The sequence below is a fragment of the Mastigoproctus giganteus genome, chromosome 7 (assembly GCF_048544385.1).
Source record: "Mastigoproctus giganteus isolate SK-2022 chromosome 7, ASM4854438v1, whole genome shotgun sequence".
NCBI classification, from domain to species: domain Eukaryota; kingdom Metazoa; phylum Arthropoda; class Arachnida; order Uropygi; family Thelyphonidae; genus Mastigoproctus; species Mastigoproctus giganteus.
In genome coordinates, this window is record NC_143581.1 from 191,300,335 (window position 1) to 191,315,304 (window position 14,970).

Here is a 14,970-nt window from a genome sequence, read left to right on the forward strand (position 1 = left end):
TTCTAGATTACAAAGTGTTTTAAAAGAAACTGAGAATTGGTCTTATATGATGAAATGTTGTATAAAGAAGGTTCATATAAATTAGGTTTAAAGAAAAAAAAACTGAAATCCATCTTTTCTAATGCTGGCTTTAGAGAGAACAACTACAAGATCATGAAAATAATGTTCTCAGACTAGAGAAAGAACTAGAGGAACATCAATCTCATGCTCCAGAGAGAGGTGCTAAATCTAGAATCATACATGAATTTGAAGAAAAGGAAGCTTTTCTCCAGTTTGAGGTAAGGTGTTTTTTTTATTATGTATACACTGGCATAGGTTGTGACACAAAATTAATTTATTAAAAGTTTGAAAAATGGGTAGCTGCTCTATTACTCCCCAATAGCAATAAAGAATTAAATGATAGATTGGGTTAATGCCTGATATCATTTAAGGTTTTCTTCCAAAATAACTCTGGTTTCCCTTTTTAAAACAAAATTCATCTACTATATATATGGGAATTAACTGCTAACAAGAAGAAGAAATCTACAGAAGGGAAACAAAATATTTCAACCCAAAATATATTGCCAATCTCTATTTGCTGTATCTCTTAATTCACATGAGATAGCCTAAATCTGATTTGATTATCTGTGGGAACATTTTAAAAGATTCAGTGATAGCTGGCCTTGTGTGCAACTACACACCCATAGATTTCAGTGAAGTTTAATTTTTGATGATATATAATATAAACCCTTGCATATACCATAAATATTATGAAGATTAAAAGTTGCCTTGGACTATTTTGCTTTTTTTAAAGATGTCAATACCAGTATGATGAAACTGATTGTTTGTAAAGTTGTGGATATATTGAATATATCATAAAATTGTATTTTAAAATTTATGATGAAAAGTGAATCTGAAACACTGAAATTTTATACAGGTTATGTACAAGTGTGGTGAAGAGGCCCTATCACATGATACAAGTGATAGGGCCTCTGATGCAAGTTTTTGGAAGTCCACGAAGCAGTCATCAACTGACTGCATGCTCATGTTAAGTTGACCACAGTTTGAAATGTAACCATTTACTATATTAGCATTGGCATTAGTTGAGGCATATGATACAAGAAAGCAAGCTTATAGCATCAGCTAAAAGGAAAGAAAAAAACCTTCCCATTTCACCCATCCTGTCACTCTAAATGTTTGTCTAGTTCGGCCTTAAAATTATTTAAGCTATCAACTTCCACAACAACAGATGAAAGTCTGTTCCAGCAATCAAACTAACTCACTGTCTAAAAGAAAACTTCCACACATCAATCCTACAACTCTTTCCTCAATTTGAATGTATGCCCCCTCAGGTTCTTAATCTGAGCAAGCAGAAGTATCCCATCAGCATTGATCCTGCTCAAACCATTCAAGGCCTTATATGCATCAATCAGATCACCTCGCAGGTGCTTAGTCTCCAGATGTTGCAACTTTCAGAACTTAAGCCTCTCTTTGTTCCTCTCACCAATCTTGTTGCCCTTCTCTGTACACGTTCTAGCAACTCTACATCCTTCCTAAAATGTGGAAGGATGTAGAGTTGCTGGAACGAGTACAGGGGCACGAATATCAAAGGCATAGTGAATGTTCATCATGCATCTATTTTGGAAAATAGATGCATTACATTACAATTCAATAGGTTAAAATCTTACAAAAGAGTCGAATATAAAATTTTATGAAAATGCTGTTAATCCTACTAAAAAATTTTTTTTTTAATAAATACACTGGTATGCAAAACTTAAGGACCAACACTATTTCTAAAGGTTACAACCACAAAATGAAACGAAACAGCCTCTGGCAATTTTCATAATGGTGGCCATTCAGTAGAAAGCTGGTGCACATGCAAAAATTTAAATTGTGATAAGAGAGGGCTCACATTAACAGATAAATGCAGCAGTTATGTGCAAATTACCGAATGGTGAGCACGATTGTTACAGATGTTCGATTGGTTTCATACAGTGCTACAGACAACGAAATGGCCAATAGACAACATCTGGATGACTTTACCTGGGGTTGAATAATTGGGAAGCTCAAGGAAGGACGAAGAGTTCGGTATTGCCCATAGCATTGCCTCGCGTGCGTGGTCGACCTTCAGAACGACAGGTACAGCTGTTCGAAGGACCGGTGATGGTTTTCCACAAAACACAGCACCCACTGATGATTGCTATATACTTCTATGGGCCAAGAGGGACCGACACCAGACAGAGGGATCCATTGCAAACCAGCTGCACAAGATGCAGGATATCGCGGTTTACTGTGGCCAGGCAACTCCACAAAGGTGGACCGTTTGCCCGACAGCCAGTATGCTGTGTCCCTTTAACACCTGCCCATCAGAGACACCATTTACAGTGGTGCATGGAACACAAGGACTGGACAGAAGTGCAGTGGGGTAAGATACTCTTTACTGATGAGAGCAGATTCAGTCTCATGAGTGATTCTGAACATCAGCTAATCTGACAAGACGTTGGCACATGGTATCACTCAGCAAACATCACTGAAAGGGATCGATACGGCGGGTGAGGTGTTCTCGTCTGGGGAGGCATTATCTTGAACGGACGTACACAACTCCAGATACTGGAAGGTGGCACTGTAACCGGTGGCCACTACTGTACCGAGGTAATCCTTCCCCATGTACGTCTGTTCCAAGGTGTCATTGGTCCCGAGTTCGTGTTTATGGATGATAACGCCACACTCCATCACAATGCAGCTGTTGATATGCTTTAGAAAAGTGAGGACATTGTTCGTATGGATTGACCTGCCCGTTCCAACAATCTAAATCCCATCGAACACATATGGGACGCTCTGGGGAGATGCCTAGTGGCACGTCCACACCCACCAGAAAATGTTGACCAGCTGAAGATGGTGCTGACAGAGGAATGGACAATGTTACTGCAAGAACTCATCAACAACATTGCTCTAAGTATGGACAGGCAGTGCAAAGCTTGCATTGACGTTAGGGGTGGCCATGTCTCCTACTGAGGACCTCCTCTTCCCTTTGTTCCATCTTTGGCAGTGATGCATCTGCATCATCGTAGCCAGTGCTATGTTGCCATTTTTTAATAAAGTCCCTCTGTACCGTTTGGTTTCCGTTTTTGTGTTGGTGTTCAAGCTTCATCATTTCTGTACCTCTCGAGATTCCTTTGGTATGCTTTTCCCATATCCAGGCCACTCCTGTAAGAAGCTGCAGATCAAAACCTGACTAGTTCTTAAGTTTTGCACACCATGTATTTATGTTCATAAAAAGCAGAAATGTACATTAGCACCCCAGGGGCTCACATCTGGTGAGTATGGGTTTGGCACACCCAGGGTCCTGAGCTTGCCTGCCTGGCAACCCAAAGGTTGCGGGTTCGAATCCCGCCTCGGGCTTGAATCACAGTAAAAAATGCAAAAACTTTGGAATGTGCAATTATGGCCACAGAAGACGATGCACCAACAACTAACCAAAAAAAAAAGTCCTGAGCTGGATATCATCATTCTTCTCTTTCTTGGTGATTCCCTTTTTACTTCTGACTCTTGTTCTCTCTCTCTCTCTCTGTGTAATTCAGATATTTTTTTTTTTTTTTTTTGGCTGGTGCAATAGCGTAAGCCTCAGGCTTCCTTGCACCATATGGCTAATAATAATAATAATAATTAACATTAGTAGAGACATGTGATGCAAGAAAGTGAGCTTATACAGCATCAGCCAAAAAAAAAACTTTCTAATTTCACCCATCCACTCGCTCCAAATGTTTGTTGAGATATCATGTAAAGAACAACTTACATTAACAGTTGTATATGTATGAGCCTGGATAACACTGTAGTAAGAGTTAAAATTTTGACAAGATTATTTACTAATGACACTGAGAAGAAACAAAGAAATGAGGGCAAGGACAGAAATAATGCAAAAAATGGCAGGAAAGCATTAGCAAAGGCACATGATGCAAGAAATCAAGCTTATGTAGCATCAGCCAAAAAAAAAAAAAAAAGCCCTTTTCATTTCACCCATCCACTTGCTCCAAATGTTTGTCTAGTTCAGTTCTGCCTTGAATCTATTTAAGCTATCAACTTCTACCTTCTACAACAACAGATGGAAGTTTGTTCCAGAAATCAGCAAAAAAAAAAAAAAAAAACCCTTTTCATTTCACCCATCCACTTGCTCCAAATGTTTGTCTAGTTCAGTTCTGCCTTGAATCTATTTAAGCTATCAACTTCTACAACAACAGATGGAAGTTTGTTCCAGAAATCAACCACCCACTGGCTAAAGGCAAACTTCCACACATCAATCCTACAACTGTCTTTCCTCAATATAACGACTTAGATTACAAACGTAATATAATTAATAACATAACATAATTAATTAATAAATTAATAGAATCATGACTCAGACCAGAGCAGCAAAGCAAAAGGCTCAAGCTAATGGAAGTGCTGTGGCTCAGAGCAGAACTGAGGGGGGCAGTTTTCCTCTGACTGACAGCCTTATAAAATGCACTGTTTGCTTGATGTTTGCAGAGCAATCGGGTACGGGACATGATACTGCCAAGGGGGATGTCTTTGTGTGTGCGCGATGCAAGGAGTGTATCGATATCAGGCAACAACTCGGCGTTCTTGTGGGCCTATATGAGAGCTTGAAGGACAGGGTGGATGCCCTCGAAGAAACTAAATTGAGGGGCCCATCAAGCTCTCAGCTGCCCACATCAACGCCAGAGCTTGCACTTGGGCATCGCGTGACACAGAGACAACCCCTAAGGCAGAATGCGCTGGTCCCGAAGGAACTAGTAGTTGTTGGTGACTCTATTGTCAGGGAAACAGGGAACATGCTTTGTAAAAAAGATAGGTGGAACAGGACCAGGGTATGTCTGCCAGGGGCAAAGGTTGATGATGTTGTAGAGAGAATATCATCTTTTAAGGGCACAAAAGGTGATATAGTTGTACACGTTGGCACTAATAATATTAAGAGTAGGAGACCGGCAGAATTACTTAACAAGTACAGGTCACTGTTGAACAAAAGCCGAGAATTAGGGTTGAATTTGAAAGTGTCTGCAATTCTGCCCAGACACGATAGGAGGGAGTATATGATGAGAGCCTTGTCGATCAATTCGGCCCTGGAAAGATTGTGCAAGGCTCAAGGGGTAGAATTTTTTTCAGCCTGGACTGTACTTGTTAACAGGAGAGATTGCTTCTACAGGGATGGGATACACTTAAATAGAAAGGGTGCAAGAATATTTGCTGATGCTATCGAGGCAGTGTTAGGTGGGTCGGAAAACTGCTAGCTTGGGGGGAGACAAAGACCAATAGATTGACAGTAGCCACTGGCAGAGGTGAAAGAGATTCTTGCACTGCTTCTATTAGAATGAGCAGAAGCCTGAAAAACAAGATGCATGGTATTTCAGAGACTGCTGGGAGCCATTGTGGTACAAGTAAACACATGGGTTGTGTTAGGGTAGCTAAGAATAGAAACAGGTGCAGGTATACTTGCGTGTACACCAATGCTAGGAGTTTAGTAAATAAATTTGATGAATTTGAGGTATTGCTCAAAACATCGAAGGCAGATATTGTTGGGATATCAGAGACGTGGTGTCACACAGATATAAGGGATGCAGAACTGCAATTTGGGGAGAACAACGTCTACAGAAAGGATAGGAAGGGGGGAGGGGTTATGCTATTAGTTAAGAAACACATAAAAACCAAGGAAGTGAAGCCAGTTGACATTGCTGGACAGTGCAGTGTGGAGTCAGTTTGGTGTGACATAAACATTGGGAGATCAAAATTGAGAGTAGGAGTGTGCTATAGGCCTAATGACTCTGATGAGTATAATAAGGAACTGTACAGGGAAATAGAGTAGGCCAGTAAATCAGAGTGTCTTATAATGGGAGATTTTAATTTTCCCAGATATTGACATGCAATTTGGGGGCTGGTTACTCACACATTAGCAGGGCTTTTGTGGATTTATTGGATGATTGTTTTCTACATCAGCATGTTCGGGAGGCAACTAGAGGGAGTAATACTCTTGATTTGAATATCAGCAGTGATTCTTCATGCATTAAGAATCTGCAGATAAATGAACCACTAGGTGGCAGTGATCACAGTGTGCTGAAGTGGGATTTACTCAAAGAGGTAACTACCATTAGGGGTAAAGGGAAGGGTTATTGCTTCCGTAAAGGCGACTACGATGGACTGAGACAGTATTTAAATTCTATACAGTGGGACCAACTGATGATGTTACCAACAGCAAATTCAAAATGGGAAGCATTCAAAGAACTTATCTTGGAAGCTACTGGGCTTTACATACCAACTAAGAAATATTGTTCAAGGGTTAGGCCAAATTGGATGTTAGATGAACTAATGAGGCATATGGCAGAGAAGAAAAATGCATGGGATACTTACAAATTAACACATGACACAGAAGCCTATGATAGATACAAGTTGATATGCAACCAAGTTACAAAGGAGGTTAGGCAGGCGAAGGCAGATTACTAGAAATCCTTGGCAAGGGAAGCAAAGAAAAACAGCAAAGAGTTCTTTACTTATGTAAACTCCAGAAGGAAGGGGATGAATCAGATTGGTCCACTTGATATTGATGGGTCAACTGTTAATGATCCTGCTCAGGTAGCTAACAAACTAAATGAATATTTTGCATCGACATTCACACATGAGGAGTTATTCAGCGAGGGGAATGCCAGAGGTGTATTCAACTCTAGCAGAAACATCTACAGAAACTTGAAATAACTGGGAGTAAAGTGGAGGAGAAACTGTTGAAGACAAACACAAGAAAGCCACCCGGGGTGGATGGGATCTATCCAGTTATATTAAAGGAGGCAGCAAAGGAAGTAAGCAAACCCTTAGCCATAATTATGAGAGCTTCCTTGGACTCAGGGGAGGTACCCCAATGACTGGAGATGTGCAAATGTGACCCCAATTCACAAAGGAGGATCAAAGGCTGACACAAGTAATTATAGACCTGTGAGCTTAACTTCTGTTCCAGGAAAATTAATGGAAGCACTGGTTAAAGAAGTACTGCAGGATCATTTAGACAAGACTTCAGTTATAGCTCGGACGCAGCATGGTTTTGTTAAGGGGAAGTCTTGCCTGACCAATTTCATTGGATACTTTGATGCAGTCACAAAAGAACTGAATGCAGGGAATAGCTTTGATATTATATACTTGGATCTTAGAAAGGCTTTTGATACTGTTGCACATGGAAGACTGCTACACAAATTGGAGCAGTGTGACATTGGAGGCAAATTGCTGCTATGGATAAAGGGGTGGTTGAGGGGGAGAAGACAGAGAGTGGTAATCAATGGACACTGCTCATCGTGGACTAATGTTATTAGTGGAGTCCCTCAGGGCTCAGTGTTGGGTACATTATTGTTTTCTGTATTTATAAATGATATTGATGATGGTATATCAAGCTTAATGTCCAAGTTTGCAGACGATACAAAGGTTGGGAGGGTTGTCAAAGACACTACTGACACTATGCTGCTGCAACAGGATCTGGAAAGGTTGAGCAGATGGGCTGAGAGGTGGCAAATGAAGTTTAACATTGACAAATGTAAAGTACTACACATGGGAAACAGCAACCCCAGAGCAACGTATCAACTCTGTGGTACTACACTGACAGTGGTAGAGAATGAAAGGGACCTGGGGGTGGTTGTGCAGGCAGATATGAAGTTCTCTGAGCAGTGCAGACGGGCTGCAAGAGTAGCTCATGGAGTATTGTCAATGATATACAGGAATTTTTCCAGCAGGGATAAGGAGGTGATTATTCCATTGTATAAGGCGATGGTCAGGCCACACCTAGAGTACTGTATACAGGTCTGGAGGCCTCATTTCAAGAAGGATGTAGAGCTGCTGGAACGAGTACAGAGAAGGGCAACAAGATTAGTGAATGGAACAAAGGGGTGCTCTTACGAAGAAAGGCTTAAGTTTTGCAAATTACAGTGTCTGGAGACTAGGCACCAGCGAGGTGATCTGATAGAGGTGTATAAAGCCTTGAATGGTTTAAGCATGCTCAATGCTGATGGGATTCTTCCTCTAGCTCAGAAAAATCACCTGAGAGGGCATAAATTCAAATTGAGGAAAGACAGATGTAGGATAGACGTGCGGAAATTTGCCTTTAGCCAGCGGGTGGTTGGTTGGTGGAACAGACTTCCATCCCTTGTGGTGGAGGTTGACAGCCTAAATAAGTTTAAGGCTCAGCTGGACAGGTATTTTGAACGAACAGAGGGGTGAAGTGGAAGTGGGTTTTTTTTTTTTTTTTTTTTTTTGGCTGATGCTGCATAAGCTTGCTTTCTTGCATCAAATGCCTCTACTAATACTAATTTGAATTTATGCCTTCTCATATGATTATTCTGAGCAAATAGGAAAAATCCCATCAGCACTGAGCATGCTCAAACCATTCAAGGCTCTATACACCTCAATCAGATCACCTCACAGATGCCTAGTATCTGGACACTGTAATCTGCAAAACTTGAGCCTTTCTTCATAAGAACAACCCGTTGTTCCATTCGGTAATCTTGTTTCCCTTCTCTGTACTCATTCCAACAGCTCTACATCCTTCTTAAAATGAGGCCTCCAAACCTGTATGCAGTACTCAAGGTGTAGCCTTACCATTGCCTTATACAAGGGGATAATCGCCTCCTTATTCCTGCAAGAAAAATTCCTGTATATCATTGACAAGACACCATGAGCTACTCTTGCAGATCTTCTGTAGTGCTCAGAAAACTTTATATCTGACTGCACAATTATCCCCAAGTCCTTTTTGTTCTTTACCACCATCAGTTTAGTACCCCACAGTTTATACGTTACTCAGGGGTTACTGCTTCCCATATGCAGTACTTTAGATTTGTCAATATTAAACTTCAGTTGCCACCTCTCAGCCCATCTGCTGAATTTTCTAGATCCTGTTGCAGTAGCATACTGTCATTAACAACCCTGCCAACCTTCATATCATCTGCAAACTTGGACATTAAGCCTGATATACCATCATCAATATCATTAATAAATACGGAGAATGACACTGAACCCTGGGGAATTCCATTTATAACATTAGTCCACAAAGAGCAGTGTCAATTGTTTACCACTCTCTGTCTTCTCCTATTCAACCATCCCTTCATCCATACCAGCAATTTGCCTCCAATGCCACACTACTCCAATTTTTGCACCAGTCTTCCATGTACAACAGTATCAAGTCTTTCTAAGATCCAAATATATGATATCAAAATTCTTTGCATCCAGTTCCTTTGTGACCGCATCATAGTATCCAAATATGCATAGTATGAAATTTCACACACTTAAAAATGTTCTTTTAACTTGGTAAAAGAAAGAGACTAAGAGATTGTTGTTTCTGTTTTGTGTAATGTTTTTTTGTAATTTTTAACAAAATTATTTTAATCAGATTTTTTTTTAAGTGTAAAACAACAGCTTGTTTTAAAAATTTTAATATAGTTTTTAAAAATTACATACAATAGGCATTATAATCAGTTAAACAAAAGATGAAATATTGGCACTGTTCAAGCAGAATTAAAAAAAAAAAAATTCCAAAGAATAAAAAGAAAATGGGCACCTGACAAGTGCCCTGTCACTGTTTTTGCTACAAATGGGAGTACCACCACTGCCAGGTTAATAATTGAAGGAAAGGGATGAATCACTTCAGTTCACTGGATATGACTGATATAACTGCTGATGATCCTGTACAGATTGCTGATAAACTGAATAAATATTTTGCATCTACATTCACACATTAAGGTTTTAGAGATGGAATCAGCAGAAGTCTGTCTAAGAATGATTGGAGGTTAAATGATTTTATAAGATAGAAGAGAAACTTCTGCAGTTAAACAATGAACTGGGCTGATGGAATATACTCAATTATATGTGCAGATGTATCTTCTATTCACAAGAGTGGTCCAAAGGGTGAAGGGAATAACTATAGACCTACAAGCTTAACTTCTCTGCCGGGAAAAATAATGGAATTAATAGTTAAAGAAGTAATGCAAGATCATCTTGATAGGATTATAGTCATAAGGCAGTCCAGTATGGATATGTTAAAGCTAGATCATGCCTCACCAATCTGATTAGCTACTATGAAGTGTTACAAAGGAATTAGATGCAAAGAATAATTTTGACATTATATAGTTAGATTTCAGTAAAGCCTTTGATACTATACCACTTGAATAATTATTGTATAAATTGGAGCAATGTGGCATTAGGGGTAAGTTACCACTTTGGATAAAGGGATGGTTAAGTGGTGGGAGACAAAGTCCATTTAAATGGCCATTGCTTTTTCATGAACTAATGCAATGAGTGAGGTTCCACAGGGGGCAGTGTTTATTATTGTTATCATTAGCCATATAGTGCAAGGAAGCCTGAGACTTCTGCTGCACCAGACAAAAAAAAAAAAAAAAAAAATCTGAGTTACCCTGAGAGAGAGAGAGAGAGAGCAGTCAGAAGTAGAAGGGAATCACCAAGGAAGAGAAGAATGGTGATATCCAGCTCAGGACTCTGGGTGTGCCAAGCCCATACTCACCAGATGTGAGCCCCTGGGGTGTTCCCATTACTGATATTTCAAGGTTAATATATAAGTTTGCTGATGATACAAAGGTAGGAGCAGGTTAATGACAGTGATTGGGTTATGTTACTTCGAGAGAATTTAGATAAATGCTTGGAAAATGGCAATTCAGGTTTAACAGTGATAAGTGCAAGGTACTGCATTTGGGTAGTAGTAATCCAAAAATAACATACCATCTGGGTGGTACCAAATTCAAGGTTGTGGATTATGAAATAGGTCTAAAGCTGATTGTACAGTTTTGACATGAAATTCTCTGAGCAATGCAAGCAAGCTGCTAGAACAGTCCACAGGGTTCTGTCAGTTATATACACAAACTTTTCCAGCAGGGATAATGAGGCGATTATTCCATTGTATAAGGCAGTGGTTAGGCCATATCTGTAATACTGCATACTAATTTAGAAATCTCATTTTAGGAATGACATAGATCTCTTGGAAATGGTGCAGAGAACAACAAGATTAGTTGTGGGGGGGGGAGGATATTCTTACCAGGAAAGACTGGAGTTCTCTAAATTACAGTCTTTAGAAACTAGACATTTGCATTTGACCTAATTGAAATGTGTTAGGCTTTTAAAGGGTTAAGTAAAGTAAACCCAATGCTGATGGCATTGTTACCCTTTCTCAGGTGAAATGCACAAGGAGGCATATACTTAGATTGGAAAAGGAATATTGCAGAAATTCACATTCATCCAAAGGATGATCAATTATTAGAATAAACTTCCACCTTATGTGTTGTGGAAGCAGGTAGTTTGAATAAATTTAATGAAAGTTTGGACAAATTAAATTTAAGTTTTTTTTTTTTTTTTTTTTCTCCCTGATGTTTAATTAGCTTCCTTGCATTACATTGCCAATACTAATACCAAATTATGTGAATCATACTGCACATATGCACTAATTTCCTTGAAGTGGGGAGAATGAGTTTTAAGTTAGTGTTGGTACCTTCATCACCCCATGACGGTGCCAACACTGCTATTTTTCAAGTGCCCTGCCAATGATGACCATGTACACCCTATCACTTAATCAGTCTTACCGGGCATTAAGAAAGAAAGTACTAAAGTACCTGGAGAAGCCATCATTTTCTACTTCATCTTGGCTTTCAACAACTTTTTTGTCACAAAAACATAAATGCTTGACACTCATAGTGCCATCTCCATATACCTATTTAAGCATCTGGAAATTTCAGTGGCAGTTTTATCCAGTTTCTAGCAGAACTTAATGTTAGGATGATGCCGCACTGCCAACATCTGGGGAAAATACCTGGCAAATGAAAGAATTTGGCACATTCCACCTCAACACCATCTAGTGATCGTCTTGTGACACGTGGCATATCCAACACCACACATTTTTCAGCGGCTTTTTCTTTATAAAATTTACCTGTGAATTTGGCATCACACTGATCAAGTTTAAATTAGGTACTGCTTAGCCAATGCACTTTACTTATTAAAAATCCCTATTTAAGAATAAACAAGGAGTTACCTTTTATTCTGTTGGAAGGAATTCTTAATCAACTCTCCTTTTTGTGAATTATAAAATAATAAAACAAATTGTCTTTAAATTAATCTAAAAATAATTTAAAACTTATAACGTATTCCATGTTATCAGCCCACGAGTAATCCAACACCTCCAGAATCGGCACAGCACACCCAACCTGACCTCAGGAATATCAAACCCCCTTGTTACCTCTAGTCCTGGAAAACATTTTGTCAAAATCGCGAATCTAAATAGAAGTAAAATATTCTTAAGAGTGATAAAATTTACGATTAAAATCCACTGAAATTTCCTCCCCTTTATTTAATTAATAAAAATCCCTATGTACACTTTTGGCAAAGTGATAATCTTGTGTAAGGTTCATTATTGCAGTTTCTGCCATAAAAATAATTAAAATTAATTATGCTTTATAGGTTGCTATGGATATTACTTATGCCATAGGACAGTCAGATAGATTCTCATCTTCACTGTAAAATAATTTTTCTTTTATTATTCATTTAGTTTTCAGAAATAAAAAAAAAAAAAAAAAAAAAAAACCTTCAACAAATAAATGTCTTATTTATTGAAATCTCCATATGACTTAGCATGCCAGTTTCTTAGCTTTGATTGATATGCAGAAACATTAAATCAGGCAGTTTATTAAATATATCTTTAATAATCTGGACCTTTTGACATAGCTTTCAGATTAAATTTTTGAAACTGCCTACCATGAGATAATATTTCAGGGGATCTGAAACATATTTTAGATTCCTTGTCAAATAACAAAAATAAAATGTTGAATAATAATAAAGTCATTTGACATGTTCCATTTCCAGTGGAAGAAATTCAGTGAAGATCAGGCAAACAGGCCACTTCAACAATTCACCTTAGATATCTTCAATACTATGGGAAGGCTATCTGGAAAGCCTTTCCATACTGCCATTGAGAGGGTTAGTAAGTTCACTGGCAAAGACTGCACTTGCTGTACAATTACCTCTGTATTATACAGCAAGTATGTTTTTGGTATAACAGGGGCACCACACACGCCTGCTGACATATAAAAAAGGAATGTTCTCCAGCAGAGGTGTGGAAAATCAGTCAAGTAAGAAATATGATTGTGTAAATGTGTGGGCTGCTATTGTCAACAGCAGCCTCTCCAAACAAGTGAAAAGCCCACTATACTGTCATGAAGGATATACATTGTACATCCAATTAGCACCAAATGTAATCATATTATGCCAGCTGTGACAAAGAATGTCCCAACTTTAACAGCACTGCTTAATGAATGGAGGCTACCATCCAACATTTGATGTTTCAGATACATTTTTTTTTCTCATCACCAACTGCTATACCTTAAAATTGTCAGCTGACTTTTAAAATCAGGACATGCCTGAATCATATAGCATGAGTAATTCATGTATGAAATTTTTATTTTCTTAATAACTTAAGTACTATTATGGAATTCTGTAAAGCATTTTTTTTTTTATTTATTTATTTTTTTTTTAAAGAAGCCTTCCATAATTATATACCTTATTCAATAAAATTTTATCTTCCTTCTTATAGCTGAAGAGATACAGAACATATGCGTACCTTCTTCGATCAAAAATTATGCAATTTCCTGAGCTTGAGCTACCATTAGTTGAAACTTCAATTGGAGAAGTTGATGAACCAACAGAAAAAAGTGACTCTAACATAAGTCCTGCTCACACAACCTCCGTGCAATCAGAATCCATATCCTCAAAACGAGGTATATCTGATCGTTACAGTTATCGTGCTGCTATATATAAGACAACAAATGGTGAAGACTCAATTTAAAGATACAGTCATATATCGTTACTACTATACTCATGTTTCACAATTTTTCTCATTCAAGAGGCAATAATCCTTACTATAAAAAAGGATAACTGAAGTGCCATTTCCTACTATGAATACCTCTTGTGTGAAATCAACAAAGTACTCTGATCATTTAAAAGGTGAAGATTCCAAAAGAAGGAATGTGTGAGACAGCTTTAACATTTTAAGGAATACCTGGCCCAGTGACATTGGTTTCACAAAGAAATACAAACATTACAGTGCACCTGTGGACAAGTAGCATGAAAATTTTTTCAAATCCTGAAATTATTTGCTAAACAGCAGTGAAAATAAATTCACTGGCTTGTTAGCTCTTAACCTCCTGTCATCAGTGCTTCCTTGATGGCTAAAAAAAAATATATATATATATATAAATAAACTTCTATTACTCTGAATGACAAAAAAGTGCCAACATCATACCAGCCAAACTGTATTGAAGCAGTTGGTGAGTGTAATCAAGAACAGTTCCTCTGTTCAGTTGTGATGTGTTTTAAACATCAGTGTTATACTTCATTATTTTTGTTTATTTTCACAGGAGTGGAAAAACTAAAAAAAAAAAAAAAAAAACCTTAAACTTTAAGAAACAAAATGAAAACCAGAATGGCAAAAATGCAGTAATAGTAGTACTACTGTGAACATGTGCTTGCACAAATACGCACACATGTGCATGCACACACACAAGAGAAAACATTGATTTTTTTATATTTTCCCATTTCCTGCTTTCCATTATGTTGTTCATTATTTCGACACCATTGATGCAAATCACATCATGCATGAGTCAATGCAGCAGTAACTTAATAGCGGAACATTCCAGACTTTGTGGTTAATTATTTTTTAAAACCTTAATGTTATTGAGGGGCAGGAGCACTGCTGTATATGTGTGTGTATGTGTGTGTGTGTGTTTGTGTGCACATGTTAAATGTATAATGGTGATATTTTTATGTTCTTTCGGGAGTAGCAGGGCACAGCCATTCACACATTTTCTTTAATTTATATATTATTGAACATAAGGAGGTTGTTCAGAGAATGTTAAACCTAATGATTAAAACTACGTATAATGTGTGTAGTTCCATTCAAATACAAACATGCACATATTT

At 38.1% G+C, this 14,970-nt stretch overlaps 1 protein-coding gene across 1 annotated transcript in view; it reads left to right on the forward strand.

Moving 5' to 3' along the window:
- LOC150083497 (uncharacterized) overlaps positions 1 to 14,131 on the forward strand; it is a 656,046-nt gene extending 641,915 nt beyond the window's left edge. Inside the window, exons 13-14 of the mRNA XM_090377318.1 lie at positions 135 to 278; positions 13,586 to 14,131. Of these exons, the coding sequence (XP_090233444.1) occupies positions 135 to 278; positions 13,586 to 13,837 (396 nt within the window). The 3' untranslated portion in view covers positions 13,838 to 14,131. The remainder of the gene's footprint in view (positions 1 to 134; positions 279 to 13,585) is intronic.
- Positions 14,132 to 14,970: the final 839 nt, after the last annotated feature.